This window comes from Platalea leucorodia, assembly GCF_965183815.1.
Source record: "Platalea leucorodia genome assembly, chromosome: 7".
NCBI lineage: Eukaryota > Metazoa > Chordata > Aves > Pelecaniformes > Threskiornithidae > Platalea > Platalea leucorodia.
Genome location: NC_138829.1, coordinates 53273460 through 53289197, shown reverse-complemented (window position 1 = coordinate 53289197; position 15738 = coordinate 53273460). Strand labels below are relative to the sequence as shown.

At 51.3% G+C, this 15738-nt stretch overlaps 1 protein-coding gene across 1 annotated transcript in view; it reads left to right on the top strand.

Moving 5' to 3' along the window:
* Positions 1 to 15738, top strand: part of SLC25A22 (solute carrier family 25 member 22) — a 51005-nt gene that overhangs the window by 7803 nt on the left and 27464 nt on the right. Inside the window, exon 2 of the mRNA XM_082316847.1 lies at positions 15034 to 15149. Coding sequence (XP_082172973.1) covers positions 15130 to 15149 — 20 coding nt within the window. The 5' untranslated portion in view covers positions 15034 to 15129. The remainder of the gene's footprint in view (positions 1 to 15033; positions 15150 to 15738) is intronic.

The following is a 15738-nucleotide window of genomic DNA, read 5'->3' as shown; positions in this document are numbered from 1 at the left end:
TTGCTCTGCACATGCGGAGTAGCCAGGCAAGACATTTAATATCTAGAGAATGACTTTCCAAGTTCAACTTATTGCACTTTTGTTCTCTCACTCTTTTTCCTTTCTTGTGTTACCCATCTCCTTTTGCATTGTTTAGGTGAGCAGGACTGCATGTGTTTTCATTTGCCTGTAGCCTCCTAAATATATTGTTTCACTGCTGGGAACACCTGAATTATGCCACAGACTCCCGAGCACTCAGGCAGTGGTTGCAGTCCCCTTGACAATTCCCCCGCTTGTCACAGAGCACGTATGAGTTTCCCTGTAAGAGCTGCTAACCTCTTTAGGAGCAATGTGACCAGTGTGGGGCCACTGACGTGCATTCAGCAAGGAACCATTTTGCTGTTACCTGAACAGCTTTGGCATAAGCAAACAGCTGAGGTGCGTGTGTGCGTGTATTCTCTCAGTGCCAGGAGGCACACAAGGCGCGAACATCGTTCTTCCACTTCGATCGGTCTGCGGCTGCGTGCTCTGGAGTCCAAGGGCCACAGCGCAGTCTTCTGTTGGTTTTTTCCTCAGGACATGACCGATCCAGTTCCATCTCCTCCTCCTCACTTCATTACTGATTTTCTCCATCTCCGCCATTTCGTTTTTTTGAAAGTTGATGCTCGTCGTTTCTGCAACTTTTTTTTTTTTTTTTTTCTGGGAGGAGGTAGTTGGCCTCCTGCCCAACCCCTATGACTTGGAGGGCCAGTGGTTTTTCTGTCAGGGTGGCCTTCCCTTAGGCTGTGTTGGTTCGCGACGCCTTCTTCAGTTTTATCCGGTGCACCCTCCAGAGAGGGATCCCCTATCCACCACCCAGGGGACGCGCCTTCTAGCCGTGCAGCCCCAGCCGAAGGAAACAGCTGAGGAGGAGAGAAATGCAGTTTGTGATGCAGGAGCGGAGCACGTATGTTCATGTACCCCCACTGCAAAGGGACTGGCAGCAGCAGTGTCCTGTATTGCCATTCCTGTGGCTGAGAGGCAAGGAATATTGATTAACGTGACATTTAACTGGCATTTCTTCTAGTACACTGGGAGCATTAGTGAAATTCTGCCTTCAGCGGTGGGAAGTAATGAGGTAAGCTACCTTCCCTGGAAAGGTCTCCACCTGCTGTTGCAAAGCATTTGGGAGGCTGGGAGATGTCCTTTTGCTTTCCTGTCTACTCTCCGTGTCTGGTCTCTTGTACAAAAGGCACCTGAAATACAGTTTCGGCTCTAGCGAGCAGCTGAGCTTGCAGCCTGTACACCAGTGTTTGCATGCTTGCGTGGTGGCTCTTGCTTGATGCTTCTCTCTCTCACCTTGCCTTAGGTGGAGCCCAGCTCCTAACTCCAGAGGGTGACACAGTAGGGTTTACGTCCTTTCAGACCCTGGGGTCCTGTTTCATTAACCTATGATATTTTAGTGTTGGCACCCACATTGGCGGCTGGCTCTCTCCGGACACTGTGACATTGCTACAGGGGCAGGGTGTGGGGTTTGCTGGATGCATTGCTGTTCCAGCGAGGCTTGCGCAGTCCCACTTTGGGACTCCAAGTGACAGCTATCAGTTGACGTATGGCCCTGGAGGGCTCTGGATTTCTAGGTCTTTTAAAGCATTTTGTTCAGGGCCCAGAAGCCGTTATCTCCCAGGCTTCCCTGGAAGGATTCTTGTTCTGTTTTATTGTTGTTTATTGGGTTTTCTCCCAGTGCACACAGCAGTCAGGCTGCAGGCTGCTGCTGAGAGGGGCAGCCCTGCTTCTCACTCCTGCCTCTCTCTTTTTGTGCTGGCACAAGCATTTGTGTGTTCACAGCTACGCATTGACCTGGGAATAGGCCTGGTCCGAAATTAGTTCCTCTAGTTGCTGGGGGAAGGAAGAGCTCTCTCCGTTTTGGCAGTAGCCTGAAGGTGTGCTGGGCTAGTGGTTGAGTAACCACAGCCTCTGCTGGGAAAGAGAATCATGTGGCTTGAGAGATGCACTTTCCAGGGGCTAAAAATCCCTAGTATGCTTTCCTTTGTGAAAATATTTGCATCTTCTCTGCCAACCCACTGTCAAGACTGCATCAAGCCTGAACCAGTGCCTCTGTGCAGGACAAACTACATTGTACTACCCTTCTGTAGCCCTGGGTCTTACCTGGTGCCTGATTGTAGATCCTTTCTTTGAGGGTGACAGTCGGCATCATGTCTTTTAAAACACCCTGCAATTCATGTGGCATAGTCCTTGCTGCCAGAGAAAGGTGGTTGCTTTCCAGGCCTCCCGGGGATGGCCCTGTGTACCGCCAGATGCACGTGGCACGGGAAGATGTGGGAACAGAGGGGAAAAACCCCACGCATTTGCTTTGCTCTGGCACAGTCCCCTAGTGTTCACAGGAACAAGTGCATGCTTCAGAAAGTGCTCGGTGAGCACGTGTCCTTGGAGGTGCAAAGAAATACGACTTCCTCTCCTCTTCCTCTTCCTCTTCCTCCCTTGCCTGCCAGGAGGTGGTGGCAGTGCCTAGCAGACACCCTTGGTGTGAGCGCAGCTGATGCCGAGGAAGGCTTCTCACCAGGGGTGGCAGAGGTGAGGAGTCTGGTTACCCGTGGGCTGGGGAGACAGGAGGCTCCTCTCCGAGTGTATCTGAACCTTGCTGGGATTGTGCATCTCTCTTTCCTGCTGTCCTTTTGCTTCTCCCTGCCACAGTCTGTGCCTTCTCCTTCCCATTTCTGAAGGCTCTGTTCCTATTTTGACATGGGAGGTGAACACAGTCCCGCCCGCCTGCCCCCATTGCCAGATAGGTTTAGGAGGCCAGTTGGGATTGCCTAACTTGGTTAAGCTCACTCTACAGCATGAGTACAGCTTCTGTGCGCTGCTTGTCTGGCTGAGCTGTCCCCAGCTGCCTTCGGGGACGTGGAGGAGACAGGTCTGCGTGATGAGCGCTGCGTGGCAGGATGCTAGGTGACTTGTAGCCCCCGGTGCTGCTCTGTGGCTGGAGGCTGCTGGTGCCACGTGGTCCCTGCGGGAAAGGGGCTGCCTGCAGGGTCTCAGCCGCACCGTCCCAGAGCAGCAGGGGCTGCAGTCCTGAGGCTTGCAATGTGCTCGGGACACAGAGGTAGGAAGGGACAAGCCGGCTGGCCCTTTGGAGAGGGGATCCCGTGTCTGTCGTTGCACCGAGGGCTGGGTGAACGAGCAAGCCTTTTTACAGGTTAACCAGGTGGCTGGGTTGAGTGAGGCATAGGGTGCAAGCCGCAGTGCTCCTATGCTTCTCCTTTGAAAGCCATGTCAAGGCAAGTACTTTCCGCTCTCGTGCAGCTATTATGAAGGAGCCTGGGTTTGCTGCACCCTTTTCTCCCTTTGCCCTCAGGGCATGCTGGGCTTGTTTGAATTAATGTAATTAGCACATGCCTTATTAGCTCACTAAGGCATAAAGAACTCATGTATATTTGTAGCCAGCTTAAGCAACCCCTATTAATTTAATAACGGTGTCCTCCTCAGTGGATGCAACAGTTAATCGCTGGTGGTGACTCAGGATCAGCCAGTATGGAGGCAATTTGGGCAAGGTGTATATGTGTGTGGTTCTCTTTTATTGTGTTGTATTTTTATTAATGAGCAGAGCTGTGAAGGGAATTAGCAGCAGACGCAGTAGATGGAAGGAAGCTTTCAGTGCTGGTTTGCTAAACAGCCAGCTGTGGGTATTTCCTATGCTCTACGCTGTCTGTAGAAAAGGATCTATAGAATGAATCGGTGTGATATGACACAGACTGGGAGGTGGAAATACACAGAAATAAACTTTAGCAACCCATGCTTGAACTCTGCTCCAATTGGGTTATAAACTAGGTACTGATAGTAATTTTGCTTCGTTGTCTACCTTATTTCCCCTTGGTGAATCCTGGGGCAGAGGAAGTGGCTGGTGTATGCTGGTGCTGCTCGTAACTGAGACTGCAAAAAGGCAAAGTTCTCGTGAAAGGATAAAAAGTAGTTGCAAGCAATTTCATTCCCTGCAGTGCTGTGGTCCTCAGTCCCTTTTGCTGGTCAGGGTCTTGCCATGCACAGAGCTTAGCTAGGTTCTGCAGGATGCTTGTCACCAGGTTGGTTTTTTTTGTTTGCCTTCCCCCCCCCCCCTTCCCCCCCCCCCCGAAGATGCAGATTATGGGGGTGAATGCCAGTTTGTGCTCCACCACCCCGGAGCGATGCAGCCTGTGAGTCCAGGACGGTGGCATGTGTCTCTGTTCCTGTAGTCCTGTATGTGGGATAGTAAGGTCCTGCACTGCTTCTAAAACCAGTGACTTAAGCATTTTGGGGTCTTCTTTCAGCCAAGATCGCTATGCGTGCAAAGGAGGCTTCCTGCATTTCTTCTCTTCTTCGCTTTCCCACAATGATCATGGGTCATGTTCTTTGAGGTGCGCTTGAGCTGGAAGGAGGAGCAGGAAGAGTGGTGCTGGAAAGCAGCTGATGTGCTTGCCCAGTCTTGGTCAGGTTTTCTGTAAGCAGCTGTTGGAGTGAGATGCAGGTATCCTGCCTGCTCCCCTTCCCTCTTTTTACTTTTCTCATTTGCTGTTTCTCCCCCTTGCCAAGTAAGCTTGGGCTATGAAGGCTTGAACTGTTCCTGGTCATCATGAGCTTGTGCAAGAGCATCATTGAGAAGATGAGGCTGTTACAGGCAGACGGACAAGGAAACCCCATGCAATTGGCCAGAAGTGTGTATGTGCTTGTAATAATGTGCGCTCTCACTGCAGCTGGTGGGGGACCAAGTCCCCAGGCTCCAGCAGAGACGATGAGCTCTTCTGGCTTGCATCTGCTGAGGACCTGGCTCTCCTGGGAGGCACAGCAGGAAAATAGAAGTCTCTCTGATATCTCTGTGGAGTGACAGGGGATGCACACGAGTCTGTCTGCAGCAGGTTGGAGCAGATAAATTTATTTCTCCTTCCTTAGAGTCTGTTCCCAGGACAGCCCAATGCTTTGATGAAGGTACTACAAGTAGTTAGTGGGGTGAGGAGCTGCGATGGTATATGTTGTACTGGTGGTATGGAGGTACCCATATGCAGCTCCTAATGGGTTCGTTGCAGGGAAAAAAATAATCAAAAATGCAAAAGTCTGCAGGAAGAGAAATGGTTGCTGGGGTACCTTGGATGCTGGCTGGAGGTGGTGATTTCCCCTCCCCCCCTTTTTTTCTGTTCTCTTCTCTGTTTCAGGGGCAGGAAGGGGCGCTGCTTGGCTTGGTGTGTACAAGGCTTTCTGTGCAGGATCAGAGCAGCCTGCTGGCTCATAGCTGTGGGTCACTTGGTACACACTGAGACGGGGGGGCATTTTCCAGACCAGCTTTTTTAGCCAGTGAGGACTTTCATTTTCCCCTCTCTCTTCCCTCTGTTCACTGGCTTGGATGAGTTTGGAGAAGGAGGGAGCAGTCTTGACCTGGTGGAGTTTAACCCAACAGCGTCATTGGTCTTCCCTCGTGTTGCGCTATAGGAGCAGCCATGTGTCAGAGCCGGCTCAGCAGGCTCCTTGGTGGCTGCTGGGCTGGAAGGGATGGAGCTTAATTTATAGCCCTGGAGTAGCTGAAGTTGGGGCTATTTCTGGCACGTGTATTGTTCAACATCTGCCTGCAGGAACACAAGGTAGGGGAAACAAACTTGGATTTGTGGGTTGTTTTTCTTTCTTCTCAAAAGAAAGAAAAGTTTGTATTTCCCCCCCCTTTCAAGGAGAAAAAGCCTTTGTAGGGTTGCATGCAGCATTCTGAGAAAAAAACATACTCATATTGCGACATGAAGGTGGTGGTCGTCCATAACAGTCGGTCCTTGACACAGCTGCTGCCAAGCTCTCTGACTTGTGGGCTGTCATCAGGGTCCTGGAGGCCTTGAATTGCATCACATCCATCCTGCGCGCTCCACGCTAGCCCCAAGGCAGGACCACCAGCTCTTGGCAGGGGGTCTGCAGCGGGCACAACACTGACCTGCGCTGTCAGTCTTTCCCCTCTGCAGCCTCGGGTTTGGCAGCAGCGAGCTGGCACCGTTCCACGGGGACACACTTCAAGGCATCAAACAGGAACAGCTTTGTAGGTGTTTGGATGTTGCTCTGATGAGGTACTGCTGCAATTTGGCCTGAAAGCGTGTTTATTTCTCCCAGCAGGGCCACTGGCACCCCTTTCTTTTGGAGGAGATTGGTCTGCTGAGAGCCAGGAACCCTGGTTTTGTTGCTGGTGGGGAGTGAATGGTCCCTTTCACACCCCAGGACCTCAGCTCAGTGCTCTGCCTCATTCCTACTGAATGAGCTAGAATCCAACCCTCACTTTCCCTTGGGCTTCTTGACTGGTTGTTTTTAATTACTGCTTTGTACATGGTGATTATTTTAAATTGAGAGGGGGAAACCTTTTTTCTTACTCTGCCAGTCTCTTGTCAGAGCACCTGAGTGAGGGATTTGCACCATTTAGTTTCTCAGTGGTAAGTCCTTCCAGATCAAAGGATTGGTCTGTCTGTCATCGTCAGTTGGCTCTGCCTTTTCTTGACCACCACAGATTACTGAAGAGGAAATGCTGTATGTAAGTTCTTGTTTGTTTTCCCAACTGTGTCTCCCATCTGCCAGATTCCAGCTTCTCAGCAAAGCTGTCCTCTTTCTCTAGCTAATGCTGCATGTCTCTGAAGCTGTAACTACATAAAAACTGGTATGGAGAACTGATCCAGGGGAAGATGGGTCCTCTGACCTCATATCACTGCATCACTGAAGATTTTGCGATAAGAGATGCATGTGAAAGGGTTTTTGGCCCTGTAGCTCCTATGCCTCTTGGTCCATGTTTCTGTAGAAGCCATGGAGAGCCAGGACTGAATTTGCCTTTGAGCATAAGTAGTTGTCCATAATTTAGAGGCTTGTTACTTGTGTTCTAAGTGTTCAGAGGAATGGGAGGGGAGCTGGGCTGTAGCATGCTTGATGTGGCATTTGTGCAGAGCAGAGGAGCCAGATCTCTTGAGACTCATCCACTAGACCCAGTTGCCTTTTTGAGAACTTGGAGAGGAGGCAGGTTGAGATGGGAAGAGTGCCAACAGCTCCCATAGGTCTCCTTTGCTCCCTTCAATCTTGCCAGGGGTTCTGTGAGCCCTTTTAGACCTGTTGTGTCTCCCTCCTGTGAGGGAGGGCTGTTACTAACTAACTGCAGTTACTGCCCTATGAGAGTGTTTTAGTGTGTTGCCCTCCTATGGAGCAGGACTCTGCGATGTGTTCTCAGTGAGATGACTGCAAGCTCATTTGTCCTACTGAAACCTTCCCTCTGGTTCCCTCAGCTTTGCAGCCCCAATGTCTTGGATAGCAAGACTTGCTGTGTGAGCCCTGGGTGAGTCACTTCTCCTTCTAACGGCTGTCCTCACTCATCTCGTCTTGCAGTTAGCTGCAAAACCTCCAGGACAAGGACTGTCCTTGACTGAAGGTCTGTGCAGTCCCAGATCTGCACTGGGGCCTCTTGGTGTGCTGCAGTGCTGATACCCAAATCCAGCTTCAAGATGAGCGCCAGCTTTCGGGCTCTCAATCCGGGGCAGTTTCCCAATCCATGCAAAGCTGAAGGGCGTATCTAGGGTTTGTTCCAGATTGGCACAGGCCTGCTCCTCGAGTCTCTCCATCTGACTTGAATGTAGATGGCTTGGCATTGAGCGGTTGCCCTTTGCAAACCTTTGTGCCCAGCCAAACTGGGATGTGCTCTGGTAACTGGAGTGTGTTCTGGTGTTAGGACCTATGAACTGGACTCTGTTTCCTGAGTTGTCCTGGGGTAAAGCTGAGGGCTGGGAAACTTGTCTGGGAGAGAGATTGTGTTGATGCAAGGAGAGGCCTCCATGGGACTCCCCCTCTTAAGCAATAGGGCAAACAGTTTCTGCACTAATCTAAGCCAGTTGCTGGTTGTTTGGCCTGGCGAAGCTCTCCAGGTCAGGAAGGCACTTCTCTTTCTTCTCACAGTGCCTTTTGGAGGCCTTTTTCCAAGCCTTAGCTCTCACAGAGGTAACGGAAGATGCTTGTTGTCTTGACTTATTGCTTAAGGTTTCTCAAAGCAGGCAAAGTTGCATGATGCTGTACTGGGAGTGGGGGGACAGCCTGTCGCTTCCAGCAAGATGGAGAGCCCAGAGGGGAGAGCGTGGGAAAACCGGATGTGTTCCTCCTGCTCGTACTGCCCGGAGGCAGGAGGATCCCCACCTCCTTTCCTGCTTTTTTATCCCCTTTCTTTCCAGTAATACCAGCTGCTCCACTCACTCTGATCCTTGCTTTGGAATTGGCAGCTAGGTTGGCTTTTCCCAGTGTGGCTGAGGCCAAGCAGACAGAGGGATTGTTGGTAGGTGCAGTAAAGTGTCTGATGTCTTGGGTAACTCTTTTGCTTTGCATTGAGGTGATCCCAGTGACTGAGGCCAGAAGGCAAATCTGGAGAGAGAGAGAGTGAGAGCGCAAGCTGCCTCCAGCACACGGTGGGACTTTCGTCTCTGAGATGGGAGGGTTGGTTGGACCAGCTCAAAAGAAGCTCTTGAGTGCTGAGCCCTCTCCCTGGTGGAGGTGGCTGTGTTTCCAAGGCCAGTCTCTGCTGTCTCTGTTTTGTCTTCTTGACAGCCGTTGTGTGAAGATAAATGAGGTCTCTGAATTTCCTGTAATCTCAAGTAAATCCCAGGGAAGAGGATAGTTGTGGCACTGTGTATGCAGTATCAGAATATAGGACATTGCTGTAGTCCTAGGGGCTTGCAGGATTGTCCCCTGTGACACCACTTCCACCGTGGCCCTGTTGTGGCTCCTCTCCTGTAGCAGTGTTACGGGCAACTACACTGGCCCGGATAGGTAAAGGATGTGGTCAGGGCAAGTGCCTCTGCTAAGCTGGAATGTTGTCATGGGAGCAAGGTGTTCCTCAGACTGCCAGCTGTGGCTGGAAATCCTGTCTGAAGGTAAAGGGCAAATCAGTGACGGAGCTGGAATGAGAGCTCAGGAGCCTTTGCTGCTAATCAGGAGTTTTGGTCCTCTTTTTCCTCTCTGTGAGCATCCAGGTAAACCTATACTGCCACCACCTGTGTTTGTTTTGTGTATAATGATGTGCCCTCAGCCTGGGGACTGTCCTGCACCACCAGGGAACGTGCCTATTTCTTTGTGGCATGAGGGAGATGTTTTGAGGTGTTCTTCTATCATCACAAGGTCTCGCAGCATGGAGAAGTTAAGGCTCCCCAGACTGAGCCCAGTTTGCAAGGAGCATGGAGGCCAGATAAGGGGGCAAAGTTTGCCTGCTGTTTTGCAAGGGTGCCAGCCTGACTGTTTTCACTGCGAATGTGCTCTGGCATTTTTGGCTGTAGATAGGAGGGTGCTGGGGGACACCCATCCCGAGCAGCCAGTGGGAGGGAAGACGCACAAGGCAGAGGTAAGTCGTGGAGGATGGAAGGGGCTGCAGGAGCTGAGGGCTCTGCTCTTATGGGGGGCTGTCAGGAAGGAGGAGCGAGCACCCTGCATGCTGGGGCTCAGCATCCCTGCTGTCTTGCAAGCTGAGCGGGCGCTGTGCCACTGAGCCCGTCCCCACGGGGGTGCAAGCAGCCAATGGTGCAGGCAAGTGGCGTGGCACCTCCCCACTGGGACTTTGGCCTTTTTTCACCTGAGGAAAGGAGGGGACCTGCCCTGGGCTTGGCGCTTTCAAAGCCCAGCGTCATACAGGGACAGTCAGCCGCTGACCACAAGGCAGGTGAGTTTGCGTCTGCAGGCCCGGGGCTTCTGCCTGGTGGCAGAACAGTACAAAGGGGCTGCGCTGTCCTGCTGCGCAGCCGGGGAGGTGACAGTGTGTGGCGGTGGGGGAGCGTCCACCAGTGTGTTCAAGAGCCACTTTGTTCTGTTGAGGACTAATGCCCTGCCTGTGCTGCGAGGAAATTCATGGCAGTCCCTGCTTTTGAGAGTCTAAGGGCAAGCGAGCAGCAGAGATGAAACTGCCACCAATTCCCTCCATCCCCTCTATCCCAAAATGTCCTGGGCAGGTGAGAGCCAAGTCGACAGCTTCCCCCCAGGTGAGGTTTCCTGGTGCTGACCCCCTTGTGTGCTTTGTGCCCAGCACACATCTAGAAAGCAGCTTCTCTCAGGAAATACTTGCAGTTCAGTTTGCACTCCTTAAACCTTATAGTTGCGATGGCAGCTTTGCTTCAGTCGTTAGCAAAACTTGCCAGGGTGTCCACACCTTTGAACGCGTTTGTGCTGTGAAGGAAAGCGGTGCGCTAATCCCAGAGGGTTCTTCCTCTCCCAGCAGGTATTAGTTGCCGATTGCTTCCCCCCCGCCCCTTCTCTGACTGTCGTCGGTCGCGTGGCTATGTCCTCTCGACACAGTGGATGCTGGCACAGCTTTGCTCCCTCCTCTCACCCTCTGAGCCCTGCTTCTTGATGTCGGCTTCTCTGGCTGGGTCACTGAGTTTATCTGCCCTCAAGACAAATGGAAATATGTGGAAGGGAGTCCTGTCTTCCCCTTCTACTGTTTATTTTCACGTCAAGGTTGTAGTTTGAATGTTTGCTTTCAGTGACAGCTCCAGCATGTGCTGACCTCCAGTTCTGTCTCATCCCTGCCCGATCGCTCTGCACAAATGTTTGTGCTGGCAGGAAAGCAGGGATGGGAACACATGTTTGGGTGTAGGGAGAGGATGGGATTGCTTCCTTCGGCCGAAGCGCCAGCTGACGTTGGCTACAGGTCTTCTGTCAAAATGGCAGCCTGCGTGTGCTCAGATAAATTGGCACGTCTGACAGTCTGCACCCGAGAGGCTGTGCTCAGCTGCAGAGTGGGGCTGCTGGGGAGGGGAGAGCCTGGAAATGGGAGGGCTGGCAGAGGGCAGAAGCAAAGAGCTGGCCTCGGGGCGGGGGGGCTGCTGGCAGGACTGGGGGAGCTGGTGGACTGGGAGCCCGCGGCTGGCTTGGAGGATGCCAGCGGTGGCTCTGGCCTGGCAGGGGGAGAGCAGGACAAGAAGGAGGGTGCTGAGCTGTGGGGACCCCCAAGGTCAGATTGTGGGCAGAGCAGGGGCATCTGGGGGTAGAGGTAGCAACCCACAGCCATAGGGCAGTGCAGTGGCAATAGATGCGATGAGCGTGGTCAAAGAGGAGTGGGTAAGCTTAACCTGTTCCTTCTCCCGTGATGTCATGGCTTGTGGAGATGCTGGGTGCCTGTATCTCCATCCAAACTTGCCGGTGGCACACATGGCATGTGTGCTCCCCTCCATGCCCCAAGCTGGGCTGTGATTCTCTGGTAAGCACTTTTCCTTCAGGTGATAAGGTAAGAAGCGAAGGTTGAGAGTCCAGCCCCGTGCCCAAGGCTGGTTAGGAGTGCAGCAAGTCCGCAGTGTGCAAAGGTTGGCCATCCTGGAGAAAACCTTACTGTCTGGGTAGCATAGGTGTATGAGTGTGTGTGGCAAGGCAGGGGAGCAAATTAGGACCATTTTGCCAGTGGCCAAGGCCGTGAGGACCAGATACATCCAAAGCTGGCTAGGTTTGCGTTGTAGTATCCCCAGTCTGGCTACTCTGTCGCTCTCTGGAGCTGGGTTTTGGGAGCTGGGAAAAGGGAGAGGCCGAGTTGAGGAGGCTCTTGGGCTATCTGCGTGCTGCAGCATGGGCTTTGGGCCGTTGGCGCCACTTCTTCACCTAGCACGGAGGCGATTCCCCATGCTGCAGTGCCCGCATTGCTCTGAAACTAATTTGCTTGATCGTTTCAATAAATATAGAAGGGACATCCTGGTGCGTGAGTAATGGGGCATTAATCTGTGCCTAGCTGTGTTAACAGCACTCTAGGAAGGAATTAACGCCATGTAATTCATCACCCATGCAGCTCTCGCTCTCTTAATTATGGGATGTACAATTTAGGTCCCCCCTTCTGTGAGGGCTGCTCAGCTTCTTTGGCTTTGAGGTAGGTCTCTGGCAGATCGCTTCCCCTGCCCACCCACTACCAGTTTCTTCCTGGCTCCCCTGCTCCTCGTGCCATGCAGGTTCCCAGTTCCAGCAGTGCCGCTGTCCACCTGGCTGTGAACTTTAACCGTATGGAGACTTTCTGAGATATCAGCACCTTTTTGGTGCTGCTGGCTTGTCTGCTGCCTCAGTGCAGGTGCTGATGGGAGGTTTCCTGGCCAGATGCAAGCCCTGCTCCCATAGGAAGCCCTGGAGCTACACACCTGCTTGGCTGCAGAAGCTTTGCTTGCCTGCTTTTGTTTGCATTTTTTGGCTCCTGAGAGCACCATGCTCCTGGGGAGATATACTTAGGTCTCTACTTAATTTCTTTCCTTTCTAGGTTAAATGCATAATGTTGTTCTGGATTTGTTTTTTAAATATCTTTAAAAAATTACCACCATTCTCTTCCCATCTGGTATTTTTTGTCCTCTCAGACTGCAGGCCTGTAGCAGCTATTTTCCTGCCCTGGGCGGGACTGGGGTCTGGCTCTCCCGAGGAGCTCCCTGGCCAGGGTGCTGGAGGCTTCATCATTCACCATCTTTTAAGGGACTCGGGGAGTTCTGTAGATTACAGCAAAGTGCTCAGATAGAGTTTGCCATGACTTTGGGTTTGTTTTGTAAATGGTTGTTCGCTGGAGCTCTGTTTAAACAAACAGAGCTCAAATAAGCTTTCCACTTCAGTGCGTTAAAATCCCTGAATGCATTAAAATCCCCTGGCCATGGACATTCAGGCCTCTGCTGTGCCACGTGCTGTATAAACAGTTACCAGCTGCTGGTGTCTGCTGTAAAATGATCACATCACTTGCTTCCCCTCGTTCATCCGCGAGCTGAGTAGCTTTTGTTAGGGGAGATGATACTAGTGCTGGCATTTGCTGGCTGTACAGCCTGTTGCCTGCTTGGGTCTTCGTGCACTAAGAAAGCCTGTAACTTTGCCTGGTTTTATACCCAGGAAGGTTTTTTTTACTCCTTCCTGCTGTGCAGCTGCAGCAGGAGCATCCATTCTCCGGTGGGAAGCAGCAGCAGTTTCCAGCTGAGTCGGAAGGCTGGGGAGGGCTCTGCAGTTACTGGGCAGGCGGAGAGCTGAAGCCAAAAGCGGTGCCCAGGTTGTGCAGAAAAAAAGAGAGGAGAGAGCTAAACCCAGCTGTCCCTCTCAGTGCGGTACCGTCTTCCCTCACTCCCATCACCCTACTTGCGTCAACAGGTAAGAAACAGCCCTGTGATACGTTTGTGTGTCCATCTTGGTCTCTCTCACTCTTTGAGCTACCGGACAGTGGTGAATATTAGCAGCCTTGCTGTCTTCTCTTGCGTTGCCCTTTGCAATGGGTGCCTAGCCTCCTGGATGCCCCCGCGCAGGGAAGGGGGCAGCAGGGGCAACAAGGGGGGAGTTTGCCAGAGCTTGGAGCGGGGTGTCAGGACCACACGGTGCATGTATTTTGTCAGAGCTGCTGCCTTAATAAATACAAATATCCTATTGAGGGTATAGACATTATCTAGTGAGTTTTCATGGTTCAGGGCTTGTTTATGCCAGGGTTAGAGGCTTTCAGCAACTGGTCTCCCTATATTTTTATATTTTGTTCTTATTCTGGTTGAATTGATAGAGAATTAGATTAACCTGAAACAAACTACTCTTGTGAACATGCATATGAAGGCACACACAGTGAAAGGTCTAAGCGATTTTTCACTTGGAAAGTGCAAACTTAGCTGATCTGGAGATTTTTAAGGTCTGCCTCCATGGATTAGTCGAGATCAGGTAAACTGTTTGAAGAGGGGTCACAGGAGGGATGGAGAGTGTAATAGTGTAGTGTAGCGGATGAGGTTCATGTGCAGTGTTTTGGAGACGAGCCCCTTTCCTTAGCAAGCTCCGTGTGCTCATGGCTTTGGCTGAATGCAGGACTCCAGAAAAGGCAGTTTTAGTCTCCTGTCGTCCAAGTCTGGGACACTGCAAATGCCTTCATGCTGCCCCGTCCTTGGCACTTGATGTAACAGGGAGGGGAGCAGGTCAGTGCTGAACTGTGTGTAACCTCACCCCCTCTCCTTCCCATACATGTTTGCACCATCACCAGCTCTTTACACTTTAAGGGACCTCTTATTCTCAGGAACGCCTCTGGCCCTCAGGTTGTATCTCCAGAGCAGAAGTGCGAGCCTGAAAGCCACCTTGTTGGATGTGAGATTCTATGTGGTTTAGGCAATCTGCAATTAAGGGGCAAATTTCATTCCAGAGGCAAAGGGCAAAGATATCTCCTCTGCTTCTGGCTTGCCACCCAGGTGGCAGCTGGAACAGGAGAGAGAGGAGAGTGGCTGAGTGCTGCTGAGATGCCTGAGGAAAGCATGGGGCACCTGATTCTCAGGTTGGAGGTAAGGAGGAGACAAGGGCACCTCCAGAAAGCTGAAGGTTGTGGCCACTTCTAAAATTGTCTCTGGTGTCCAGGTTTCTTTGTGTGGTGACTTCTACCAGCTTCTGTTAAACAGTAGCAACTAGGAGTCTTAGAGAGAACCGTTTTGTGCAGGCTTGGAGCTTCAGTGCTGTGCCAGGAGGCACTGTGCTGAAAGGAGCGGTCCAAAGGGCAAAATTACACCAATAGCTTGGGGAGGGAGAGGCACTACTTAAAAGACAATGTTGGCACAAGACTGAGCATGGGCTGTCCATTTGGGCTGGGAAATAGAGGAAGGATTGTAAGCACTAGAGGAGCAGGTTTTTGAAGACTGTCCTTTAGAAACAGCACATATGTGTTGGAGGGTAGTGCTGAACAGGTCTTGAATTGATTGTCTTGGTGTGGCTGGGTGGACCTGCAGAGGGTTGGAGGTCCACACGGTGCAGTGTGAAATGCTCCCTTGAGTTGGAGAGAGCTGTGAGAGTACTGCTGTCCTGGATGCTGGGCAGAGCTCGTGCACTGCCTGGCTGCTGCCCTTCCTCACGTGCTGCTGGAGCCTGACAACTCTGGCAGCTTTTCCCTCCGTATGTGCTTGTATATTTATATACACACACATTTATAAGACTCCCTCTGGAGCTCAGTCTCCTCTCTGAGGAGACCAGGTGCTCCTTTAAGTCACTTGTTCCTCAGCTGGCCTCCCCCTGCAGCCTACCCAGTAGGACCTGAGCTTCAGAAAGAGTGTTAGTATCTCAACTTTGTCTCCTTGGTGTCTTTCTCTCCTTTCCCAGGAAGAAACTGAAGTGAAAAAGAAGTGACTGAAAAAGAAATTAAAGAACGACTTGAAGGAACAGATTCATTTCTTAACAAGATCAAGTTTGAATTAAATGGCTGATAAACAGATCAGGTAACTTTTTTTAAAAAATTTTTGAGTTGTTGGTTGTGCTTTAGATTTTTCTTTTAAAGTATTTCAAACTTAATCCCTTTTGTGATACAGGATGTTGGAGGAAATCACCTGATTTCTTCAGTTCTTTTTTCTGACTGCCTTTTTCTTTCTGTCTTCTGCTTTTTACCCTGCATGAGTCTGTTCCTTTTTGCTTCCTCTTTCAAAGGTCATCTTGACCTGCTGACTTCAGCTTGCTGACATCAAGGGAGCAAAGCCAGCTCCTTGACCAGCTGAGGATGCAGTGCTTGTAATTACAAAGTCCATGTAGATGCAGCCTTGTGCCCTTCTCCTAAAGCCAGTCAATGCTTGAGTGATTGCAGGAACATGAAGTACCAACAATAATTAGTGACACTTAAGTGCACAGTAGGAACTTAAGAGCGTTCATTGGTCCTGACATATGCAAAGGCTGGATTTGAGTCCTCCCTGGAAATGAATTGGGATGCGTTTTCTGGAAAGATACAGTTGTACCCTTAGCTTCCTAAGAGCTGTGTCGGGTGGATCTGCACAGTCCTGCACATGGGTTTAACTTTCTGCTGCTTGTGAAGTTGCC